This window comes from Triplophysa rosa, linkage group LG16, assembly GCF_024868665.1.
Source record: "Triplophysa rosa linkage group LG16, Trosa_1v2, whole genome shotgun sequence".
NCBI lineage: Eukaryota > Metazoa > Chordata > Actinopteri > Cypriniformes > Nemacheilidae > Triplophysa > Triplophysa rosa.
In genome coordinates this window covers 15,881,348-15,906,273 of record NC_079905.1, presented here as the reverse complement: position 1 = coordinate 15,906,273, position 24,926 = coordinate 15,881,348, and the positions used below count along the sequence as shown (strand labels likewise).

Here is a 24,926-nt window from a genome sequence, read left to right as displayed (position 1 = left end):
TTCAATGAAAAAATAACAAAACCAGGCAGTGCTCAAAGCAAAGACCTGCTCACCATAACACCAACACACTAACCAAAACACCACTGGGACTTTTGGGTGAGGCCTGGTTATGAATAAATGCTTCGTGAGACATACAGTGTTGCTAATGTTGCATGCATATTGCATGCATATGTAAATATGAAGAAATTCTAAATGAGACATAAAGCGTTGCTTGTGTACATGCATCACACTAATTCCTTTGGACTAAATGTGCACCCATGCATAAGTTTAAAGGGGGTAGAATCCTGGCAGTTGGGCAAAACAGATCCTGCCCCAAAAGTACCTCCTCTGAAATATGATCTTTCCATGTATAACATGTAGTGTGTGTAGCCTTGAAATTTGTGCATGTCTATGTTAATATGAATAAATGCATCATGAGACATATAGTATTGCTAGTGTGAAAACATCAAACTAACATCAAAATAACACTTTCCAATTAAATCTTTTTAAAAATAATACATTGTGTGTCTGAAGCGGATGCGGTTTTTTAAATTTACCTCAAATCTCGTGTGTTCATTGTGTCAGTTGCAGCGGGTTTAAAAAGGTGTGGGAGTATTTTGATTTAGAAGATGATGGAAAAGTTTTATGTAAGTTGTGTAATGTCAAATTGGCATATAATAGTTAAACTGGAGCAATACGCAATCATATACAGCACAGTCATGTAGGTGTTAGCTTAGGAGAGGCAAGTCAAGGCAAGCAAATGGCAATTACATTGTTCACTTTAACTTGCTGCCAGTGTGATCCTGTATGCTCTGACAAAATAACTGAGCTTATCTCTGAAATGACGGCAAGAGACTTGTTACCGCTCAGTTTTATTGACGGAAAAGGCTTCAGATGATTAATGGTCTTCGTTGAGCCTGAATATGCAGTAGACAACCAGGGGCGTGAAAAATTGTAACTTCAAGACTGGAGCTGGACAATCAAAAAATGCTCATGATGAAGATGGAATATTACAACGAGTATTAAGAGCAATTACAACGGATTGTTGGACATCACTGACCACAGAGTCTTACATGACCATAACATGTCATGTTGTCATCGAAGGCAAATTCAAAAGTAGTGTACTACAGACTTACGCACTCAATGAACGACACACCGCGGACAACTTAGCAGAGCACCTGCGAAGTGCAGTTATTGACTGGGGTCTGAACAGCAAGGTCATTGCCTGTGTCCAGTGCGAGTAATATAGTGCTGGCCAACAAGGATCTTCTGGAATGGGAGTCAGTTTCCTGCTTTGTCCACACACTCCAACTAGCAATAACGGATGGATTTAAAGTTAATACCGACAACTGTTGCACTCAAGAAAAAACAAGTACAGCAAGCTTTGCCCCAACACAAAATCATACAGGCCTGCAAAAAGCAAAGCAGGAAGTATCGCACTAGCACTTACCATTAGACCTAATGGCCTGTTGGATTGGCTGGCTTTAACGTGAAGCTCATCAAGGCTAAATTTAGGCATTTGGCCGGTTATAGCAGGGGAAACAATGTCTGATGGCTAAGAATTATGTGACATAGAAAGGTCATACTTGTCTCACATTTACAAAACTGACCTTAAAAACCACAAGAAGTAGGATCTCAGAGTTTCAGACATACTATATCACTGCACTTTTCAAACAAAGCGGGGGCACGTATTATGACAACTAGGAATGTTGCTGTCAGTTAAGCTTCCCCTGTGTTCAATGGGAAAACAAGATGAAGGCAGGCCACAAATCAACCACCTTACCACAAAAAATCCACAGTACTAACCACTAGGGATGCAACAATACAGCTCACCCACGGTTCAATATGTACCTCGTTTTTTTTCCCCCACGGTTTTCGGTTCGGTTCTGATGGCTTGGCACATTAAAAGGTTTTTTTTATTATTCTTTGCTTATGTGACAGGAACAGTAAAAATTTAAGAAGACAAAAAAAAAACGATTTTATTCCACTTATCTTTATTTACTTGACTTGTTTTATTGTCTTTAAGCAAAAATCAACTTGTACCAATTCCTGATGTATTGAATAAATGTAAAGATTAACACTGGCAGCACTAAATATGAATAAGTGCTTTATGAGACATACAGTGTTGCTAGTGTGCATACTTGAAACTTATTGTTTCGGACAATGTGTTCATTGGAGGCCCCCCTCTAATGACCATGATGGAGAAAGATTTGCCATATTGGACCTGGATTTTGGTGGGTTGACATAAACAAATGCCCAAAGTGTCATCAGATAAGGCTGCTAGGACAACTGCCAGACACCTCGTACTGGGCAGGATGGAAGACCTTAGTCTTCCTCGGGATTTCGCCTTATCACCAAACCCCCTCTACTCTCAGGCCAGGGCAGCCATAAACCTCCTCAGGAACTCCAGATGTGGCATGTAATAAATTGGCCATGCAGCAGCATTGGCTTAAACAAAGAACAAAACTTTGCACTCTATTATACACAACATGGACAATCTATGACATATTCACACCATACCTCTTTAGAGTCATACGCATTTTAACTTCAGCTATGTGGTATTCAACTGTTCACACAATGTCAGTGATTAACAAATATTTGAATGCATGCATGATACTTTACCATTTTGCTGTCATGTTTGTACTTTATACATTCAGGTCAATGTCAAAGGTCATTTGAAAGTGGTTTGGGAAGTGAAAAATGCATAGGTACACCACAAAAGTCACATTTTGATGTCATACTTTATTTCATACTTGACTTCATACTTTATGCATACATATTATTTTCAAATGAGTTCTATACAGAGGAGGAATTGAGAGTGAGACCCCTCTGACATCAACAGCCAATCACAGCATTGGAATGGAAAAGCACCAAATGCAATCTCCTCCTTAGTTAAGTTTATTTATAAAGCACAATAAAACAGTCGTTGACCATTGACCATTGGTAAGTGATATTTACCTTCCCCTGTGATAGTGACAAGTCCGGTGGTGGCAACGTCTTCCACTGGTCATGCTGGGCTTTGCTGCAGTGGGGAAGGAGATGGATTCCCTTTAACAGGCTTGAACATGAAGAGCTGTGGGATGCTGATCTCCTGATGCACCATAGGGTCCTACCAATCTGGAACTTGCAGACGAGGCCCAGAAGTTGGTGCAGAAAGGTCCTTAACAATCTGGAACATGCAGATGAAGGTACCTTGAAGTAAAGGTTTGCTCTCCTGAGCTCAAACTTGTTGCAGTCATTTGATGCTGTCTCACTGGACGGTAGATTCGGAGCGTAGTTGATCTGTTGCAGTGTATGGGTGCATGGTCTGGAGACCCAGAACTTTGGTCATTCTGTTATTGTCTCTCTGGATGGGAGACTCAGAACAAAGACTTTCTGCTAAAAGGTGTTATTTTCCCTTTTCAGATAAACCTTTGTTAAAACTTTGTTGAAAAAACCTAACCTTCATGTGTCAGTTCTCTCGAATTTAAGGCCAATTTCTAATTAGCCTTTTATTTCAGAAATCCTTGAGAAGGTAGGTTCTGTCTAATTATTACATTTTTTTTAATCGAATGGAGTTTTTGAACCTTTTCAACTTGGTTTTAGGAAACACCACAGTATACTTCTGCTGTTGGATCTGAGTGCGGCCTTTGATACCGTTGATCATGATATTCTATTGTCTCGTCTTGAACATAGTGCGGGTATTAAACCATGCAATGAATTGGTTAAGTCTTATTTAAAAAAAAAAAATTCTGTTTATTGAAATGGATGTCTGTCCTCCAAAGCACATCTGACCTGTGGGGCTCTTCAAGGATCTATTATTGCTCCTATTTTGTTTTCTTTATATATGGTATGCTTCCTTTGTGTTCAATTTTTAGAAAACACAAAGTATTATTTCATTTTTATGCAGACTGTACTCAAATATACTGTATGTACTAATCAAGCATGACAACGATGAGTGTTTGTCAGACATTAAGGTATGAATGTCCATTTTGTTTTTTATTTAAATGAGAGTGTGACTGAGGCAAAAGTGTTGGGCAGCTTAGTTGCATATGTGAAGCCATCTGTTAAAAACTTAGGTGTTGTCTTTGACCCTGCCCTGTTATTTGATAAGCAGATAAATGCAGTAGTCAAATTGTGTGTTTTTTTTCCAGTTGTGACTACTGGCCAAAGTTAAGGACTTTTGAACTTCTGCCGAGTTCGAGAGAGTAGTACATGCATTTATATCCTCTTGTCTTGACTATTGCAAATTCAATTTATATAGGTATTGATCAATTCGATATAAACCGTTTGCAAATAGTCCAAAATGCAGCGGCCAGATTGCTTACTGGCACACGTAAATATGAGCACATTACCCCCGTTCTACTCTCTCTGTGTTGGTTGACTGTATGTTTTAGAATAGAGTTGAGGATTTCACTCTTTGTTTTTAAGGTTTTTAACGGGTTTGCACCTTCCTATCTATCTGAACATGTGTCTGTTAACAGTTCTGCGAGATGTTTAGGGTCTTCAAGTCAGAAACTGTTAACATTTACATTTAGTCATTTAGCAGTTCAGGGCAGTTTAGTTCAGGGAGCAATATGCGATATGTCATACAGGAGCAATAATACAATAGGTGCTAATACCAAGTTACTAGTTTCCACAAAAGCCAGAACAATACCTGTTGAGAGAAAGAGAGAGGGTTAGTTTTTTCTTCTTCTCATTTGTCTGTCAAGTATTCACAGAAGAGACGGGTTTTAAGTAGTTTTTTGAATGTTGTGAGAGATGTGGTTGACCGGACCGAGTTGGGAAGAATGTTCCACCAGGAAGGAGTTGTGAAGGAGAATGAGCAGGAAAAAGATTTACTGCCCTTTTGAGAAGGCAATAAAAGACGCCGCTGGTTTGCTGAACGCAGGGCTCTTGATGGGGTGTAGGAGTGTAGGAGGGTGTGAAAGTATGCCGGTGCAGATCCAGTGATAGTGCTGTAGGCAAGCATTAGTGACTTGAATCTGATACGGGCTTCAACCGGTAGCCAGTGGAGAGATATGAAAAAGGCTGTCACATGAGCCCTTTTGGGCTGTTGGAAGACGAGGCGTGCTGCTGCGTTTTGAACCAGCTGGAGCGGTTTGATAGCCTTAGCAGGAAGACCAGCAAGGACGTTCCTATATTGCGTTTGAAAAGAAAGAGAGACCGGGCTTTTGCCATAGCCGGTCCCAACTTGTGGAATAGACTACCCCTTTCTATTTAAATAAATTCCACAGAATCTCTTTCTAAAACAACACTTAAACACTCCCTTTTATAAAAGGTGAGTTTTAGAAAATATACAGTACCTTTCCCCCTGTGCCCCATGAGATAGAAACTTCATTATTGTTTCACATTTACATTGCTGATGTAACACACTTGAGGAAGACTACAACAAGCGTGTGATTCAGGTGGATTCTTTTATTCAGCCAGCACATTCACGATCATTCCATAGATCTCGTTACAGCTTTATAACTCACAACAACAGACTCGTGGCCTCTCTATACACTCGTCAGCTAACTCTTCTTCTTCTTTCAGGTCTACTCAGGGAGTCTCTATATCGCTGTTGCCACTTAGTGCACATTCATTACATCTTCGTAGATTTTATTATGAATGTGTGCTTGCCCCGAATAATTAAACATTAACAATAAAAATACAAATTAAACAAACATTGCAAAAATAAATATTTGGGGCGCTAACCCTTTCTGCGCATTTAAACGGAGTAACGCATATTCTCTACATTTCTCCACGTTGACTTTCAAAACCACAAGAAGTAGGTTCTCAGAGCTTTGGGCATATATCAGTAATTTTCTCAATAAAAGCAGGAGAATTTATTCTGACAGCTAAGAATGTTGCTGTCAGATAATATTTCGCTGTGTTCAAATCAACGGCCTGACTATTACATAGCCAATGCACTAACCATTAGAGCAGTTGGCCTATCGGCTTTGCCTTTTTGAACATGCAGCCCATCAAGGCTGTTGTTATAGCAGGGGGAACGGTATCTGACGGCACAGAATTTGTCTCACATTTATTTTCATATTTGTCTCACATTTACACTGCTGACTTTCAAAACTACAAGAAGTACATTCTCAGAGTTTCAGGCTTATATCACAACATTTTTCAATCAAAGGGGGAGAACAATGCCACTGTCAGATAAGGTTCCCCTGTGTTCAATGAAAATAAAAGAATTCAGACCTCAAAGCAACAACCTATGCATCACTAACCCAAAGCACTAAACCGCTACACCCGTTGGCCTGTTGGATTGGTTGGCTTTAATGTGAAGCCCATCACATTTTTCAATCAAAGCAGGAGAACGTATTATGACAACTAGGAATGTTGCTGTCAGATAAGGTTCCTCTGTGTCCAGGAAAAAATTAAGGCAGGCCTCAAAGCAACAACATGTGCATCACAAACCCAAAGCGACTTGACGACTGAGAGTTTTAATCTCAAAGGTGCTGCCAAAATCGTTCCCCCTCTCTAAAACGTTTTCTATTTAAGATAGAGGCTTGTGGTGTCATGGCTCTGCCTCACTTAGTCATGTTTTTCTTGGTCTTGTGGCAGAGTCATGACAAAGCCTTTGGTTATGTGTGGAGAGAAACATATTATTGTCCTTTTGACAATAATATTCGTTCTCTCCAGTGTCTCGTCATTGGTCCCGCCCCTCTTGTTTCATGTATTGCTTCCCTGCCGTGTCTAATGTTTCTCACCTGCCCTGTGTCGTTATCCCTCGTTTGTCTTGCCCTATATAATACTCTCATGTTTCATTGTCTTGTTGCTCGGCCATTGCGTTTGGTGTGTTTGTAATGTTCCCGTGTTTCTGTCTCGTGCCTTGTCAGTGAACTGTGAGTTTTATGTTTTACCCTGCCGTGTTTTATTGTAAGATGTTTGGTCATGTTTTTTAGTTTAGTTTTGCTGTTCTTGTTTTTCGTTTTGCCCCATCGAGGGAAGTGTTTCATTTGAATTCTTGTTTTGTTCTCGTGCCTGTTTTTCCCCCATCGTGGGTGTTTTGTTTTGTCCTTGTATTTAATAAATTCTCTGTTAACCCCTTCACCACCGCTGCTGCCTGCGCTTGGGTTCCTCCCCTCAACTTTCTTGACATGTGGTTTTAAGGAGACAGACTTTAAACTGAGAGATATCACCAGAATCAGTTTAATTTATCTCAGACCTATCAATCCTACAATTGTGGGGTATGATTTTGGCAGGTGCTGCCAAAATCGTACACCCCCTCTAAAACATTTTCTATTAAAGATAGAGGCTTGTGCTTTTCAAGAGACAAACGTCCGACTAAGAGATGTCACCAGCATCAGCATATTAAGGGGGGGCAGGGGGGTATGATTGTGGCAGTGGCTGAAATCAAACCCCTGCCGAAATCATACACCCTCTCTAAAATGTTTTCCATTAAAGATAAAGGCTTGTGCTTTTCAGCCGAGAGATTTCCAACTGAGAGATGTCACCAGCATCTGTTTCCTGTCTCTCTGACCATGCAATCCTGAGATTGGGGAGGGGGGTAATGATCTCTGCAGGTTCTGCCAAAACCATGCCTATCAGAAAGGCTTTTTATTGTTTCTTATTCCTATTGCTTTTCAGCTTCCATAGTAGGAGGTGAAACCAGCATAAGTTTCATGTGTGATTTTTGCAAACATTAAAAGGGAAATATGAGTTTGGCAGGTGCTTACACCTGTGCTTGGGACTGGAAAGATATTATTTGAGACTAGGAGATTGGGGCTTGACTTAACCCTTATTTTTTATTAAGATTTCCCTCACTTGCTTGGGGTCACTTTAACCAATAATTAAAGTCTGAAATGTTAATTTAATTTAAATTTATATTACAAAACGTAAACTTATGGGTGAAAACATCTAAAAATACAAAATGAGTTATAAATAGTTCGTTTGGGAGATGCATATGCATCTTTGGCAGTCCTCTGAAACTTTTGCCAGGCATCAAGCATTCATTGTCTCCAAATGTGACATCTGCTCAAATGGCGGGTGATAATGCACACCCTCTCTGCCATGGCCCCTTATGTTCCAGCATGCCTTTTAGTCTCTTTGATCTATGCTTGCAAATAGCAAAACATAGGAGGCATATCTTCTAGAAGGATGAGGACTGGTTGCTGATTGACTTTCACACAAGTGCATTAGAGATTCATAATTATAATTCTTTCTTTCAGTGGTGAGTAAATGCTTTCTATTTGTTTAACACAGTTAATCAAGTAGACTTATGGGTTTTCGATTAGATCTGTGGTAACAGTTCTGACAAAGTTAAAATAATATAAAAGTGAAAATAATTTGCAAGAATGTTTTGTTAAGCACATTTTAGCAAATGGGAAAAACCCATTCGAATAAATTCACCCATGGATTATTGAACTAATAAAATAATAGAAATTAAGTGTATCATTAAAGGTCTAGTGTGTAGTTTGGTGCTGAGTGAGCCGTTAGATGGTGCCAAAATCTCCACTCCATTGCTCCTTTAACTCTTACATTGCTGATGTAGGAATATGCATTGCAAGTAAATGCATAAATTCTGTTTCATTACTCACTAACTAGACAATTTATGTGCAAATATACAGTATAAACACATTGTCTTGACAACAAGACAGACAAATGCAAATTTCAAGGGTATGTTTTATAAAAACTATAATACTATAATATATAACTATAAAATCCTATAAGTATTATATCGATAACTATAATTATCATAAGGACACACTGTATATAGACGTAAAGGACATATAGATATAAAGACATGCCTTGATCTCTTTAATCCCTTGTATGTAGGCTACATATATAACATATATTACACAAGAAGGATGACCTAACCTTTCTACTAAAACCTTGTCACCACAAACTTTCTGATGCTGTCATATTTATATAGATCAGCAGATGCTGCATTATGTTTATAATGAAAAAAAGTGTGTGTGGTTTAAATTGGTCTTTAAACAAAAAATGGGCCTCCATTTTTCTTTCATTTACTGTAGAAGAAACTTAAAGTTTTTTGTAAATAATGATTTGCTTGTGAAAGCGTTCCTACTCAGATTTCATGAACAAATCTGTGTATGCATGCTTGAATGACTCTTCATGAACAAGATTCTCTAACTGTTGAGTACACAAAATTGACACAGTGCTCTATAACTTAGTTGTGATTTTTATGCACTTTCACATCTCTGTTTGTATGTGTTCGCTATCCCGAGCAATGCTTGTGCACAGAGCAAGAAAACAAGATATTTCATATTTGTCAATCACTGGTGTAATCGTGTGTATTTGCAAAAACCCACAAATCAAAGGTAGGACATTAAAGGTAGCCCTTATCATTTCTCTTAGAGCCACTGGATGGCGACCACCATTAAGAGAACTCGTAATGTCTTATGGTCAGAGTCATGATTTTACCACGTATTACATTGGTCATAATTCGATGGTCTGTGCATTTATATAGTCAAAGAAATAATTAATAATTGGTGCGTTCGTGTTTTTGCGGAGCTGCGCAGACCGATCATTGAATGATATCGCAATACCGCGAGAGTAACTCAAAAGCTGTACTGTCGAATCACTCTCGCGGTACCTGATGTCATACGTTGATCGGTCTACGCAGCGCGGCTTGAACTCTAGTCGCAAACGTTATGTTGATTGACAGATGAATGCCCCGCCCAGAATGCTTGGTTGACTCAAGTATTCCCACAGATGTCGGCGTCCGTCACAGCAACAAGAAAGTTGCGAGTGAGAAGACGTAGTTCATGGCCAGCAGCAGCGCTTGAAGACGCTTCTCCGAGTAAAGACATCGCCATGAATGTACTGAAATCAGCCAGAAAGGCGTTTATTCGCAGCCCCGGTCTTAGCAAGCAGTCCCGGAGCTCAGGCAAACACCAAAGTGAGTCTTTTTTATCAACATTGTGACTTGTTTGGACGCTTTACTCGTGTGTTGCCGTGTCTGTCACTTGAAATTTGTCGTCAATGTTTAGTACAAGCAAGATGTGCGTTTGTCTAGAGATACGTAACGTTAGTTAAAATTGTAGTTGGTTGTAAAGAAAACATTATTTTGGATGGATAATAATATTCACTGCAATGTTTTTTGTTGAACGGTACATAATCTATGTATAGGTTATTTATAAGGGTGTGTATTTTAAAGCAAAATGGAGAAATGCCCCAAAATGCTGTTTATCGTTAAAACTAGTAACTTAGGTCGCTCATTTTTCGTGTTAAATGGTGTTTGGTTGTCTTGAAATTCTACCGGGCTCCCTAACTAAGTTACCTAGAGAGCAGTTTTCGGCATGATTCCCCCAGAAAAGGTTGACGGCTTACTATGGTTTAAAAAAACATCTGTTGTGTCGACCATGCCAACTAGAACTGTATGTTTCACATTGAATGAGAACTGACTTGCCAAAACATCTTTTGTGAAATAAGTGCGATGCGAAAGCCGGCATTTAACATGTGCCTTTTTATTCCGTCTGCATCAGAAATCTGTTTCTTCCTTGGCGTCCGTCCTGGACTAGTCTACAAGTAGGCACTTGTTGCTCGCAGTATCCAAGAAATAGAGGCCCGTTTGTTTAAAAAAAGGTTCTTCAAAGTTGAAATGGGCAGGTGAAGTGGGGCAGCCTGGTCCATCACAAGAAGAATGTACTGAAGCAAAGTGCATTGTGGGAGACTTTGACTTAAATAGTAGGATTAGGGAGTTGGTGTGCATTTTGTTTCCCCTCTCTTGACTCCACAAAAACGGTTCTGTTCTGTGGCTGAGAGCTGCATATCTTCTTGACCCGGAATCTAAGGGGCCGTTTACATGAGACCGTTTTCAACTGAAAACGCAAAAAAATGTATGCGTCTTGGCAGTTTGTTAAGACGGAAACTGCGTTTTGGGGGACTGAAAACGCAAACTTTTGAAGACTGGTCTCAAAGTGCAACTTTTTGAAAACGCCTCCGCGTTTCCATGTAAACTGCAAGACGGAACTTTCTGAAAACGATGACGTCCCGCGCATGCGTATTAAGAGGGTATGCATTATTCACGATAAACCGACTGCATTCAATAGGAGGAACAAAAACCTGGACTGAAACACGCAATTATTTGCTGAAACTACAAGCAGCTGGACTCGACGGTGATCCTTACAACTACCTTATGACTTACAAAGGAATCAGGTGTTCTTAGACACTCAAATGTTGCGCGGAATTGCGTTTCCTGATATTGTAAGTAACCGTTCGTTTTGCCCAGTGTTTTACCACTCAAGCAGGCGCGTTCCGGCGTGTTCACGTGGGAAAGTGACGACACGTGCATACCCTTTTGCCAAAACAATATGGCGGCTTCCCGTACTATGAGCTCTCGCTGCTCGACTATGTATTAACGTTTCCCCAGCAAAATGTGGATTTGCTGCACCAATAAGACCAGCGGAGACGCACTATTTACATTCGCCAGACTTAAAACACACATATACGTCGACCGACGGTAATAAAAAGCACTTTTGCCTTACAAGTGTGTGCATGTGTATGTGCCAAGACACGTCCTGTTTCTTAACACAACAACATTGCCATCCACTGGCCTGGCGTGCATACTACGTGCATAATACGTTTTTATCCGTTTTCCTGGATCCGTGGAAATGCAGACAGTTTTGATAACGCTGTCATGTGTACGTGAAACCTTTCAAAAACGCAAAGGAAAAACTTTTCTGTTTTTTATCGTGTACACGTGGCCTAAGAAGTCTCCCAGTTCAAGGTTATGGTCAAGTTCATAGTTCTGTCACAGTTAACTTGAAAGGCTTTAACTTTGTTTGGAAAAAGTTTCCAAGATTAGCAAGCTTTCAGTGTTTTCAGTTTTCCTCTCCGTGGGTGAGTGATGGAGAATAAGACGCATTTGTTTAACATTCTTTAGTTGATCTGCTGACCTACATTGGCTTGTAATATAGGCTTTGGACCAACTCTCCCTTTTTGCGCGGTACTCAAACTAAGATTCGTTTTTATATAGGCTATGCTTTGCTCAGTATTACATCCCACTTTTCTAAAGGAATGCTTTCTTGCACATAGCATGTTTATGGCTTAATGTAGCAAAAGCACACAATAATCCAGACCTCTTCTATTATGGTGCTGCATTTTGTAATGTTGAGGCTTCACAGCTCCTGTCGTAATGGAAAATGTCCTTCTTTAGAAATGCTTGATGTGTACAGAAGTCATGCAGCATTTGCACAACATAAATAAAATAAATGATTGACTTTTCATTTATGGATGAACATTCTTGTAATATCATTGTTTCATGGTGCTTTGTATTTGTCTAAAACCAATTCATCTTGTTACAGTTCACAATTGCGTTCCATTTCCGCTCCTCATTCAGCTATCTCTTATTGCTCATCAATGTGAGAAATGCCCTTCTGGCTGCTCCAAAGTCATGTGCCCAAAAAGAGAAAGTGCATAGCTTGCAGACATGGCTGCATTGTAATGAAGAGAGATTCCAGTAGAGTTTTTATGGTGTTTTATAGCGGTGAGATTTATCGCCTGTGCCTCTGGATCTTTGGTGTGTCTGTGCCCTGCACATACTAAAGAGGGAAGCAATCTGAGAGAGAGAGAGACATCCACCAGCAGCTGTTGAGACTTTTCCAGCCAGTCCATTTGGTAAAAGCATTCGATAGTTAACTCTCATGTCGCATGACATGAGGCACGGTGTTGTGTGCACTAGTTGGCATTCGTTGTACCTTTTATGCAAATTTAAATAAATAAATCATTACTGTGACTCAACATTCAGAATAATAGGATTTGCAAAACAATGACTGGGCGCGTTATGGTAATGAGAAATTGAGGGGAAAAAAACCTAACTGTCACAATCAATAGGATTCTTTTTTTGTTGAAATGGAAGTGTTTTTGTGAGATTCACTCCCATGCTCAGTTTATCTGGTAGTTCGTAATAAAAAAATTCAAAGACTTTTCATTCCTATGCATATCTGTCTACTATTATTTGTATTTGTCTTGCTACACAGAAATGATTTCCTGTTTCCTATTTTTTCACTTGGACAAAATAGACAAGTTGGCATTCACTCTTTATTAACCTGAGGTTGAAATAATATGCCATGACCGTGAACTCATGGAGACCTCAGTATTGTTTAAAATATAGGCTAATCTCAGTTTGCAGTAATAACTCAATGCCGAGCTTGCAGACAGGCAGCTGTTGGGTCACCCCACCCTTAAATGGTTCTCAAGGGACAGTGTTAAGACAGAGTAGAGTTTCCCCCCTGTGATTAAGAGGCTGTGCGTGTGTCTGTAATCAGTATGGTTCGAGAAATGATGGGATATATTATTATGCCCGTCTTCCTTTCTGTATGTCTGAGAATCGCTCCTGGCCTTGTGTGAGGTTGTTAGGGCATCATCATTAATTTCAGCATGATATGTTTTATTTCTGGAGCTGTGGGAAGGGGAATTTTAAAGAAATGTTGTGTCTTTAAATCACTGTGGGTAGTTACAACTTAATTATTAGACTTTTAGTTTCTTTTAATTACTATATGTTGATTAATCTGTTTTGCTCTGTCATTTTCTGTAATAAAGTTGTATTCAATTATGGGTCTCTGACCCACCACTGATGCTGCTTTGCTTTTGTCTATATGAAATGCTTCATTAAAAAAGCACTAATCTTGCTTGCATCAGCCCATAATTAACCAGTCTTACTAAATGAGCATCCTACGTTCTCTTGTGGTTCACTGAGCTTTGAATGATTCGCTGATCTCTTACATTCTGTTTAAATGAACCGGTTCAAATGAGTAATTTGTGTGCGAGTCGTTCTGATCGCAATGTGCATTCATACTGGCGAACTCGCTGTGTGTACAGTATAGCGCTGATTCAACGAGCCAACTTCACAGCTACACACATTACAATGATGTACAGCACGTTAATTTAAGAAACCTTTTCAATAAATTGAACGTAAAACACATGAACAGCCGTCAAACACAGCTTTCCCGTAGGTTAGAGCATGGCGCTAGCAACGCCAAGGTCATGGGTTCGAACCCAGGGATTGCACATACTTCGAAACAAATGTATAGTATAATGCAATGTAAGTCGCTTTGGATAAAAGCGTCTGCCTAATGCGTAAATCTAACACGGCTCCTAAGCTCTTCTACTGAACTCTTCAGCGCCTCACTGTGCTGATAACGAAACGGCGCCTCCCAGTTACAAATGACAGCCCGCAGTGTTTTTTGTGAAGACACTTGACATAATTTTGCCGAGAGTCTGAGGCGGCACTTCCAATTTCTCTATGCAGGAAAAACCCTGACATTAGCATATATTTTATAGGGCTGGGTATCGATTCTGATGTTCCGATTCGATTCCGATTCACAAGCTCTCGATTCGATTCTCGATTCGAGTCGATGATTACCCAGATAGCAAGCAACCATTGAATCAATGTTAAAAAATAGTTGATTTGTCAATGTTAATTGCATTGAATCAATATCACTTATCACCTGCAATTAATGTAGACATTTTTTAGAAATTTAAACAAATCACCATTATTGTGATCAGGCAACTCTTTTACCACTTTCAATGTTTACAGTAGTGCTTTAATAAGAACACTTATACATTGATAGAGAAAGAGATGTTTTGAAAAGTTTACTTTTAAACATGACCAGTTAAAGAAAACTTAACATTCAAATACAAGAGTTAATATAATTGTGATTTGTTGAAATTTCAACATTTTTTTCATAAAAGTAGTACGTACGACTCCAGGGATACATGTCAAGGGTTAGTACATGTCGTAAGACACAAAACGATACATTTGTGAGCAAAAACGATTAATATTTTGAGCTAATTTGAGACATGTATTAACTAACCCTGGGCATGGGACACTGGGTCTCTATTCACTCTATTCAATGGATAATTGAAACAAAGCCAGGAACAAATGTGTTCACCAGAAGACAGGAAGACATGTACACCTCAGACGGCATGAGGGCAAATTATGGCAAAAATGTAATTCTAGGGTGAGCTCTTTCTTTAAGACTCTGAATCCGAATGTTGTGACTTGAGTATTAACTTGCAAGGTTAACATGTTTAAAATGTAACAAAGGTGACAATCATGTGAAATTTTCTGGGAAGTTTGACCCAGATTTGAAGCATTAGTTGTGTACTTGCGTGTGAATTTCATGGCATTCACGCCTGGTCATGCATCTTAATTGACTTTCTACCGGACGCTGCCTTCACTTAGCAGTTAGTGTTTGAGTTTTGTGTGGTTGCTCCATTTATGTCTTTCATCTGTGAAAATGCTTGAAGTGGTCAAGTGGAAATACTGCTGTAGTTAATGGGTAGTTGAAACATTGCAATGTTTTGTGAAAGCTTAAGGAAACAGATTAAGCAGCCTCAGTTTTTCCTTATGTCACTTACCTACATGGCCTCTAAATCACATTTACATTCTGTTATTTTAACCATACAATAAAGGGTACGAGTCACATTGGGACACACTTTACCAAAACAGATAACTGACTACACACAAACCGAATTAGATCAAATGTAAATGTTAAGAAGATATTGCCAGTAAATGGCATAGGGTTGATGTCACTACTTAACTATTGCAATATAAAGTAGATCATTTTTGGTTTGGTGAATATGGCCCTGAAATAAGACGCTTCATGAGAGAGTCGCATGTTCAAGAGGTAAAAGCTTTAATCTGTATCTCTTATCATGATGTAGATATAAACCCTGCATACCACACAAACTACAGTAAAGCAGCTCAAGGCTGAGGCACATGCTATCTAAGAGATACAGATGCAGTACATCAACGGCCTTGACTGGATCAATCGAGGCTTTAGAAAATGTTTTTTGTCTGATGTATGTGGGACTTGTGGGTCTCTAGAGCAAGGGTCGAATTCAACAAATATTTACTCAAGCAGTATGTTTTTCTTTTAATATTTCATAAGCGCTCCAGAGCTGCGTAGCGTAAGTCTCCTGTGTGTCCTTTAAACCAAAGTTGTTTACTGTGTGTCTATGTTGGCTTGGTTTAAACCGCATGTGTAAATGTGTTTGATCTGTTCAGCTTTGCCTCACAAACTCTTCACTCTGTTCTGTTTTTCTTATTTTTTTTCTGCAGAGCTTCCTGAGAACTGGACCGATACCAGGGAGACTCTTCTGGAGGGAATGACCTTTAACCTCCGGCATCTGGGAATGACTCTGGTGGACCTGCCCAAAGGCGAGGAGCTCTCAGCAGCTGCTGTCAAGAGGATCGTTGCTACGGTGTGTGTGTCAATCAACATATTCTTTAGTGCATGGATTTCATAGGCGCACTGTATTACAAACAGAGATAAATATTTGAAATGTCCTGAGTCCTTAAAAATGTGTGCTGAGAATGTATACAATAGGAACCGGAATGTAAGAGAGATTTATTTGGTCTTGGGAAGTTTTGATGTTCATTCTAGAATCCCCACTGAAACCCATGCTGTAGCCCACTCAGAACGCCTAGCAACTGCATAAAAACATGCTAAAAACCCACTCTGAACATACTAGCTACTGCATAGAAACATGCTAAATCCACTCAGAATGTCCTAGCAACCCCATAGAAACATGCTAAACCCACTCAAAACATCCTAGCAACTGCATAGCAACATTATAAACTCTCACAGAACATCCTAGCAATGTGCTACAGCCCACTCAGAACGTCCTAGCAACTGCATAGCAACATGCTAGACTCCCTCAGAACATCCTAGCAACCCCATAGCAACATGCTAAACACCCTCAAAAGTTAGAACATCCAGCAACCCCATACAAACATGCTTAACCTACTCCGAGCATCCTAGCAACCTACATAGCAACCTGCGGCAGTCCCCTCAGAACATTCTAGCAACCGCACAGAAACATGCTAAACACCCTCAGAAGTTAGAGCATCCTAGCAACTGCATAGCAACATGCTAGACTCCCTCAGAACATCCTAGCAACCCCAAAGAAACATGCTAAACACCCTCAGAAGTTAGAGCATCCTAGCAACTGCATAGCAACTTGCTACAGCCCACTCAGAACATCCTAGCAACCGCACAGTGTTAAGCTGAAACCCTTTCAGAACATCCTAGCAACCACATAGCAATGTCCAAAACAACAGAATTGTTGCACCACTTTCTCTGAGAATGTAAAAAACAAATCTTCTCATCCGTTGTGTTTATTGGCAGGCCAAAGCTGGAGGGAAGAAACTGCCTAAAGTGGCCCTGAAAGTGTCTCCTCAGGGAATCATCTTGTGTGACAGTGTGTCTAATCAGATCATCGAGAACATTTCCATATACAGGTAACTCGGCACACATTAACTTCTCTTCTTTTCAGCTGCCTATTAAATATTCACTCGCTGTACCACACAGTCCCATCTATTGTCAAAAGAAAAGCTTCTGAACAGCAGACACTTCCACTTCCCACAGCGGCAATAATTTATCCCACCCGCCAGTGTTTCACCATATACACACTTCATGTTTCTCACACCAAACTGTGAATTCCAGCGTAGTGCAGAAGATCAGCAGTAACCCGTCATAAATCTCATGTTCACAGTGAGATGTCCTTTAGTCGGCCCACCTGTCCACACACTTCTTTCCAAATCCTTTATTTGTTTAAATAAAACTGTAGCCGTCTGTTCTTTATCGTGATACAAGAAACAGGACCGTGATGTTCCACCGCAGATAGTTCCTGTCTGTTCCTTATCTTCTCCGCAGAGCATCAACATATCTTTCTTTACTCAAAACAAACTGCTGGTCTGCTTTGTGACCTTTTACCTCAGGATATCATACTGTACGGCTGACAAGACGCACGACAAAGTGTTTGCTTTCATCGCACAAAACCAACAGAATGAGACGCTGGAGTGTCACGCGTTCCTCTGTGCCAAGAGGAAAGTGGTGAGTGTGGCGATGTTTTATCACCAAATTCAGTCAGGGCAAACAAAGCGTGAAGAAGAGAAAAGACATTGTTTTTCTGAAAAACAGCTGTTCGGATTATACTGTTTATGCTTCTCCTCTGGTTCAGAGCTTCAAAATTCTTGTCTTGTTTTCTTTTTGTCGTAGGCTAAGGCAGTGACGCTCACAGTAGCTCAGGCCTTCAGAGTGGCCTTTGAATTCTGGGAAGTTGCAAAAGAAGGTACAGAGCGTCTCAACAAAGCCCCTAAACAAAACAGTGTCAAGGTCATATATAACTGTCTAAAAAATGGCCACAGAAACAAAATCATTTGTCATTTTATGTTTGTAAAAAATATGCTCTTTTTCGAAATAAGGCATTTGTGCTCTTTTGATTGATTGTCACAGTAAGATCATTTTTCGGGTGTCTTTGCTTGTTATGGAAAAGATCACACACATTTGGTGAACGGGAGCTGTTTAATGCATCATTTTTCAAAACATTTCCTGTGTGTCTTGTACTTGACATACAAAGTTTCTACAGTTATGTGATGTGACTGCCAAGTAAAACTAAAAATACAAAAATTATTTGCTTTTTTTTTAAATTATGTTGTGATTTATGATATAAATGTTTAATGTATGTCACTCGTTCAGAGAGGGAACACCGTGTGAAATGGGATTCAACAGGAGAGATGTCCGACAGCTCTAACTCGGAGAGATCAACCGGCCTGAATGAAACGCATTCAGGTACAACACACATTTGTACACATGGTTAAACTCTCTTTGTTTCTACCTTATAAGTCTGCGTAAAGCACCTTATTATATCATTTAAAGGGACAGTTCACCCAAAATTGAAAATTCACCCTCGAGTTGTTCCAAATCTGTATCAATTTCTTGGTTCGGATGAACACAGAGAGAGATATTTGGAGGAATGCTTGTAACCAAACAGTTCTTGGCCACCATTAACTAGCATAATAGGAAAAATCACAATGGTTGTCAAAAGTGCCCTAGAACTGGTTTTGCTTTCCTTCATTCTTCAAAATATCTTCTTTTGTGTTCAACAGAATAAAGTGTATAAAGCATTTTTTTTTTCTACTATGGTAGTCAATGGTGGCCAAGAACTGTTTGGTTATAAGCATTCTTCCAAATATCTTTCTCTGTGTTCATCAGAACAGGGACATGGATCGAGGATGTGTAAATGATGACAGAAATTTCATTTTCCGCGAACTGTCCCTTTAAAGGCAGGGTGTTCGCGGGGTGTTGAAAATTGATAAATAAATTTAGAGAAAATTAAGGCCTTTAAAAAGTCTTAAACGCCATTTTCCAAGGTATTCAATTTTGTATCATCTTTTCATATTTGTCCAATGAGGTCATATGCTAAAGTTTGCCAGAATATTATCATTGCGTAGGCGAATAGTGGGAGGTCCATTTCCACCCGGTTGTTAAACAACATCGTTGACTAATGAGGAAATTTTTCATACGTTTTCGTAACAATGGTTGGAGGATAAGAAGTAGAGACCATGGCTGAGGACCGTCTCTGGGAATAACCGTGAGGTGTACTGCTCTGTGTGTCAGAAGGCGTTTAGCGTAGCCTCGTTTCTCTTTCTAATAAACCTTGCATTGGGTTAGTCACTCAATTAATTCTCTTGTGCTTCATTCCCACCCTTCTGAATTATGTTGAATTAATAAGGAGTTATGACAACTAAGACTGTTTAGTTGTGCTATCTTACAATCAGTATATAGTAGGGCTGTGTATTGGCGAGTGCCTCCCGATACGATACATATCACGATAGATGGGTCACGATACAATATATTGCTATGCATTTCGATACGATACACATTTGCGATTATATTGCAATACTTTAAATAGAAAATGTAAAAAGTAGAGCTAGAAATACAACATGCTGTGCACCACTGGGGGTTTTCTGTAAGGATAAGTGAACATCCCTTACCTCTGCAGAGCGGCCATGATGTGCGATGCATGGACCTTTAGATCAGAGGTTTGGGTTCTCAAACTGTGGATTACGCCCCTCAAGTGGGTAGCACAGGGGAATACGGTGGTAGTATATAGTGAATGTAAGTTAAAGTGTCCCCATTGTAACAGATTAAAACTTGAAGTGGCGATGAGATCTTAAAATGTATGGTCTTTAAAAAGGTCTTAAAAAGTATTCAATTTAGCTCCATGATTCCTGTATATACCCTGAAAGGAATGGTTCTCCCAAAAATGTAATTGTAAACATTACTCATTTGTGTCACTCCATACCCCTATGATTGATTGACTTTTTAACTTTCTGTTGAAAACATATTTAATGGAAATGAATGGGGACATGAGTTCTCAGTTTTAAAACTGTTAAAACAGTTTCATGTTTTGGTTTCAGTGATTTACCGAAGAGGTGTAATTCCACCTATGGCTTTAGCAAACTTTAGAAAAATATAGTCATAATATTATTTTATTATAACATTATATTTGGCTTTTTTACTCTTGGCAGTCCCAGTCCCCATTCACCTTCATTGTATGGAAAAGAGCAGTGTGAACATTCTTCTAGTCTTCTCGTTACCACGCAAGGAAAGAGTAAATTCTCATTCCTTCATTGTTGTTTCGTTTAGCTGTAGCTACAGGGAACCTGTTGGACATTGATGATTACACAAGTGCTGTTGTGGAAAACGTTGACAAACCCATCGAAGCCAACAATAACAAGCACAACACACGATGGGTAAGGTCTTCTCCGGGGCAGATGTACAGTACATGTTTTCGTAATGTGTTTCTGGAGAGGTGAAAACTACTGGCCTTTGCAGTGTATTTGAAAACAATGTTGAGCGACTACCTTTTTGTTTCTTTTACCAGGAGATGGATGGTGCTCTGGAAGAGGCTTTTTCAAGGTATGAGGCTCTCCCAAAGCCATTCTCATTTCATTTGGCAAGCTCATCTAAATCTCCTTATGTATTTTTCGGCAAGGGCAATAAGATCGAATGTTTGAGATGTAAACGGCATGCTGATAACCTCACACACATCAAACTGATCTTAAAAAAAAAAGATGGTCAGGATTATTTGATTTATTTCTTTAAGTTTGCACAGCATAACTTCTAGGCCCGTTTGATTGAGCAAAAGCAGTTCGGCAAAGACATTTGTAAAGGTCTCGTGGGACAGATTCTTTTTGATTTTATTTGATTATTCTCTGCAGAACCAAGGTAAAGATCATAAACAGTGGTTTGGCAGTAGCACTCTGGAATATCAAAATTGGTCTTATTTCTGATGGTGTATTAAAGACAAAAACCTGACCTGAATGTTTGAGTACGAACGCGTTCAGTTTCATTTCATCAAAATTCACAAGGGAGCTCAACATGGAATGCTTGGAAATGTTTTCAGCACACTTCCAGATTCATTTTGTTCTGGTTTCTAATGCGACTGAGACTCATAATGGAAGGAATGAGAAATGGAGACTGTCAGCCTGTTTCAATGTGTGCACAAAAGGCCACATTGGTAATACATGTTATATTTTGCGGGCTTAAATGACTTGGTTTTCTTTGTCAGGCTTTTTGTCAGTTCAGGCTTTACAGAGGCGGTATATTTCTTTACAAACTTTACGCATATGTCCCCATATGAACAGTGTTATTGAATGAAGAATATCATTCTGGTTAAATGCACCCCAAAGTTACATTTTTATTATAGTTTACATGATTTTTCTTTTTGTGAGCACCTGGATTATACAGAAGATCTGAGAGTTGCAGACATACTGTATGTAGATCTTTACAAGCCTTGAAATATTGAATAACAGAAATTGTATACTTAACCTACTCTGATCTTCTGAAAGATTTATGAATTCTCTACAGTTTGGTCCATAAAATCCTCCCCTCAAAGATAAACATCCTGAAGTCCAAAAGCCTTTGATTTTTATACTTTCTTTTTGTTTCTATAGCTGCAGTTTGGATAGTTATGAATACTCTCCAGGTAAACCTTTGCAGGTCCTGCACCAATCCAGCCCAGACTCACTTTACCCAAACTTTTATTGTGTTTACCATAGTGTCCGTCAAGTCCACATGTATATAACCTCCTTCCCATCCGCTGTTGTCTACCAGAGTGATGCATTTTTATGTGAAACTTTGAACAGTTGTAGTTCTGCAATCATAGTTTTGTTAGTCCTTGCACGTTTTGTCAATTTTAGTTTTGTCAATATAGTTTTTCATCCCACTGTTTTTAGCACTTGTTAGGTATTCATGATCATAGCACTAGGATTTTATAAATATAATATTTATTTTGCATGACTTCTAATCTACAAATACAGCTAATAACCATACACATGGCTTTTTATGAATTACGATTGTGACTCTTCTTCCTTTGGGCAATCGGCGCTTTTGTTTCACATGGTGAACATTAATTTTCCCATGGTGAGGTTGACATTTGCTTGGAGTTGCCCCATATTTTAATCGATATTCAAAATCTTTGTACCATGGTGCGTTTCAGTTTTTCAGTTTACGTACTTCTGTCTTCCTCCCGCGTAGACTCGCTGAGTCTCGTACTAACCCCCAGGTCCTGGACATTGGGGTGATGTCACAAGATTGGGGCTCTGATGCCGATTATGACAAGACCAATGGAAACGCACAGAATCCTGATGATCTCTTCAGCCTTTGAGCACAGATGGGTTTGTGGGAGGAAGTGAAACCCAAACCTCACACACAAGTCTGCTGTGGAACAAAGCGCATTGAGTGGAGAGGACTGCAAACTGGTCACCAATCTTTTGGTCCAACATCTATCACACCAAAGCAATAGTAGATGAATGAGTCTATGCTACTTGAGTTTACATGCTTTATTTTTATCAATCAATTTGTATGCAGAATAATGTATGTAGATGCCAGAGTCAGTATTGTTGACAAATGAGTTTATCATGTGAAATGTAAGATTTTGTATATTCAGATGCACCTTTTTTAAAGACTAACCCTGTAGTTTTTCTTTTCTTTGAGATGATGGCAATACTATTGCTCAATATAACATCAGCTTTAACTAGAGATGACAGCTGATGTCTTTGAGGTATACATGAGTATTTACATCTGTATTTTTGTAATCAGAATTATATGAATCATGTCAACACCAAAGAATGTCATTTAATATTTCTATATATAAGTTTAATAAAAGTTTCAATATGTGAGCACATCTCAGTATGTCATATTTTTATGTAATATTTCTTAAATGTATGTATGTGTACCAGGAGAGGGCAGCATTTCCTCATACATTTTTTTTTGTTCAGCCTTTCATGTAAAATGGTGTGTTTGTGCTTTTTGAGAATGCGTTTGCATTTCACTCTGTATATAATAAGCAGAAATGCTTAACACAGGGGATGCACAGATGACCTGATGTGCTCACCTCTGTAGTTTTGCTATAACACGCATGTATTGCATTGTACACGCATGGCTATCTGTAATCACAGGTAACAGATTGGGGAAAACACGAGTGATGCATCCTCGTGTCTTTTGGGAATCAAACTTATGACGTGCACTGCTAACATTGCTGTTAGATCCGAGGTGCCGGAACAAAACTGTAATGTGAAATATACCAAATTATACAAACAGGTAACAGTCACCTTAATAGGGTACTTCACCCCAAAATAAGGATTCTGACGTCACTTCACTCTCATGTCATTTAAAACAGTGGTTCTCAAACTGGGGGCTCCCAAGATGGATCCAGGGGCCACAGATTTTGTGGCATTATTTTAAATATATAAATTTTATGCAATCAAACATAAGACCACCAAGCAAAAGTATTGATGTTCCAGCATTGTATAACAGAATTTGTTTATAGTGTGATTAAAATTTTAGGTTAAAGATTGATTTTTTATTTGGGGGGCCGCGAAGAACTGTATAGAGGGGTACTCACAACAAAGAGGTTTGAGAACCACTGATTTAAAACATGTTAATGTCTTTGGAACACAAAAGAAGATATTTTGAGAAAAGTCGCAGTGATCTATTGATACAACGGACGTCAATGAGGGCTAGTGTTGTTTGGTTACTAACGTTCTTCAAAATATCTTCTCTTGTGTTCAATAATCATGCAGGTTTGGATTTTTGGGTGTACTATCCCTTTAACTGAAGAAATCCTGTAATGTTAGATGAATAGACTGCTTCATGTAAAACATATAAAAAAATGAACATCAATTTATTTAGAAAGAAGGGGAGATTGACTAAATGATTTTGTGCTCCTATAAACATAATGTTTGTTTTATCGTACCAAAAATAGTCTTATGATTCTTAAATAATACAGGTGATCTAGGCTTGTTAAAATAGCCCCCAAATCCACTTGCACTGTGTGTGTGTGTGCGTGTGCGTGTGTGTGTGTGTGTAAAGGTTAAGCGATACTTGTGAATTATAGTGAAACATGAAAAATCAACACTGAAAAAAGTCCTGTAAAAAACGGTAATTTTCTAGCAGCTTTGACGCAAGAAAAATATTGTAAAATTGTTTTTTTTAACAAAAAAAGTAAAATAACATGTTTTTTCACAAATTATTTTCTTGTAAATTTGTAGTCTTTCTATAATTGGACAGTTTTTTACCGTATTTCAAAAAATAAAAACATGAAAAAACATTATATGTGAAAAATCTGTAACAAATAACAGTAAAAATCTTAAATGACAGTTTTTTACAGTGAACTTACAGTATGAATACATTGTTACAAAGGCCAATTAATATTTAGCTTTAAATCCAGTGATCTTAACAGGTTTGTGTTGGGGGTGAAGTGTAGCACTGTAACTGTTATTACTGAGAAGCTAATATAGCTTGAGTGTGCATACGTGTGTAAAGTCAGGTTTGTGTGGTATGTAGCGTGTGACGCAAAGTCCTCCAGAGACGCACACATACGCATTCACGCTCGCAGACTCGACCAAAAGAACGTGTTTGAAAACGTGTGGGAGACAGCTTCAGAAAAGCTGGGTCGCCTCTTGTTTCAATCTCCACACACACGCACGCACTGTATTTTCTTGCCTAAGGATGTTCCCTCTCGAATTTGATTTGCATTCATTATTTGCACTTCTATAATGCTGCTTCAAATTGTGCACTTCTCTCTCTTTGGCTCTGATCTAGGTGAGCAGTGGTGAAGTGGCATTGATTTTTATCAAGGTCTCTTGTCCAGAACATGTGAAGCATACAGTTTGCAGCCAGCCAGTAAATACAGATGAAACCTGATGG

At 39.0% G+C, this 24,926-nt stretch overlaps 1 protein-coding gene across 3 annotated transcripts; it reads left to right on the top strand.

The window, feature by feature from the left end:
- The first annotated feature begins 9,610 nt into the window (after positions 1-9,610).
- ldlrap1a (low density lipoprotein receptor adaptor protein 1a) lies at positions 9,611-22,893 on the top strand. 3 transcript variants are annotated; one of them, XM_057355669.1, is made up of 10 exons: positions 9,611-9,817; positions 15,986-16,128; positions 17,055-17,167; positions 17,648-17,762; positions 17,928-18,000; positions 18,408-18,500; positions 20,361-20,467; positions 20,599-20,633; positions 21,671-21,702; positions 22,254-22,893. In XM_057355669.1, the coding sequence occupies exons 1-10, from the start codon at positions 9,631-9,633 to the stop codon at positions 22,298-22,300; spliced, it is 945 nt and encodes a 314-aa protein (XP_057211652.1). In that variant the 5' UTR covers positions 9,611-9,630; the 3' UTR covers positions 22,301-22,893. The 3 variants fall into 3 exon arrangements, with proteins under 3 accessions (XP_057211652.1, XP_057211651.1, XP_057211650.1); XM_057355668.1 differs by lacking the exon at positions 21,671-21,702; XM_057355667.1 differs by having other exon boundaries at positions 21,671-22,369.
- The last annotated feature ends 2,033 nt before the right edge of the window (positions 22,894-24,926 follow it).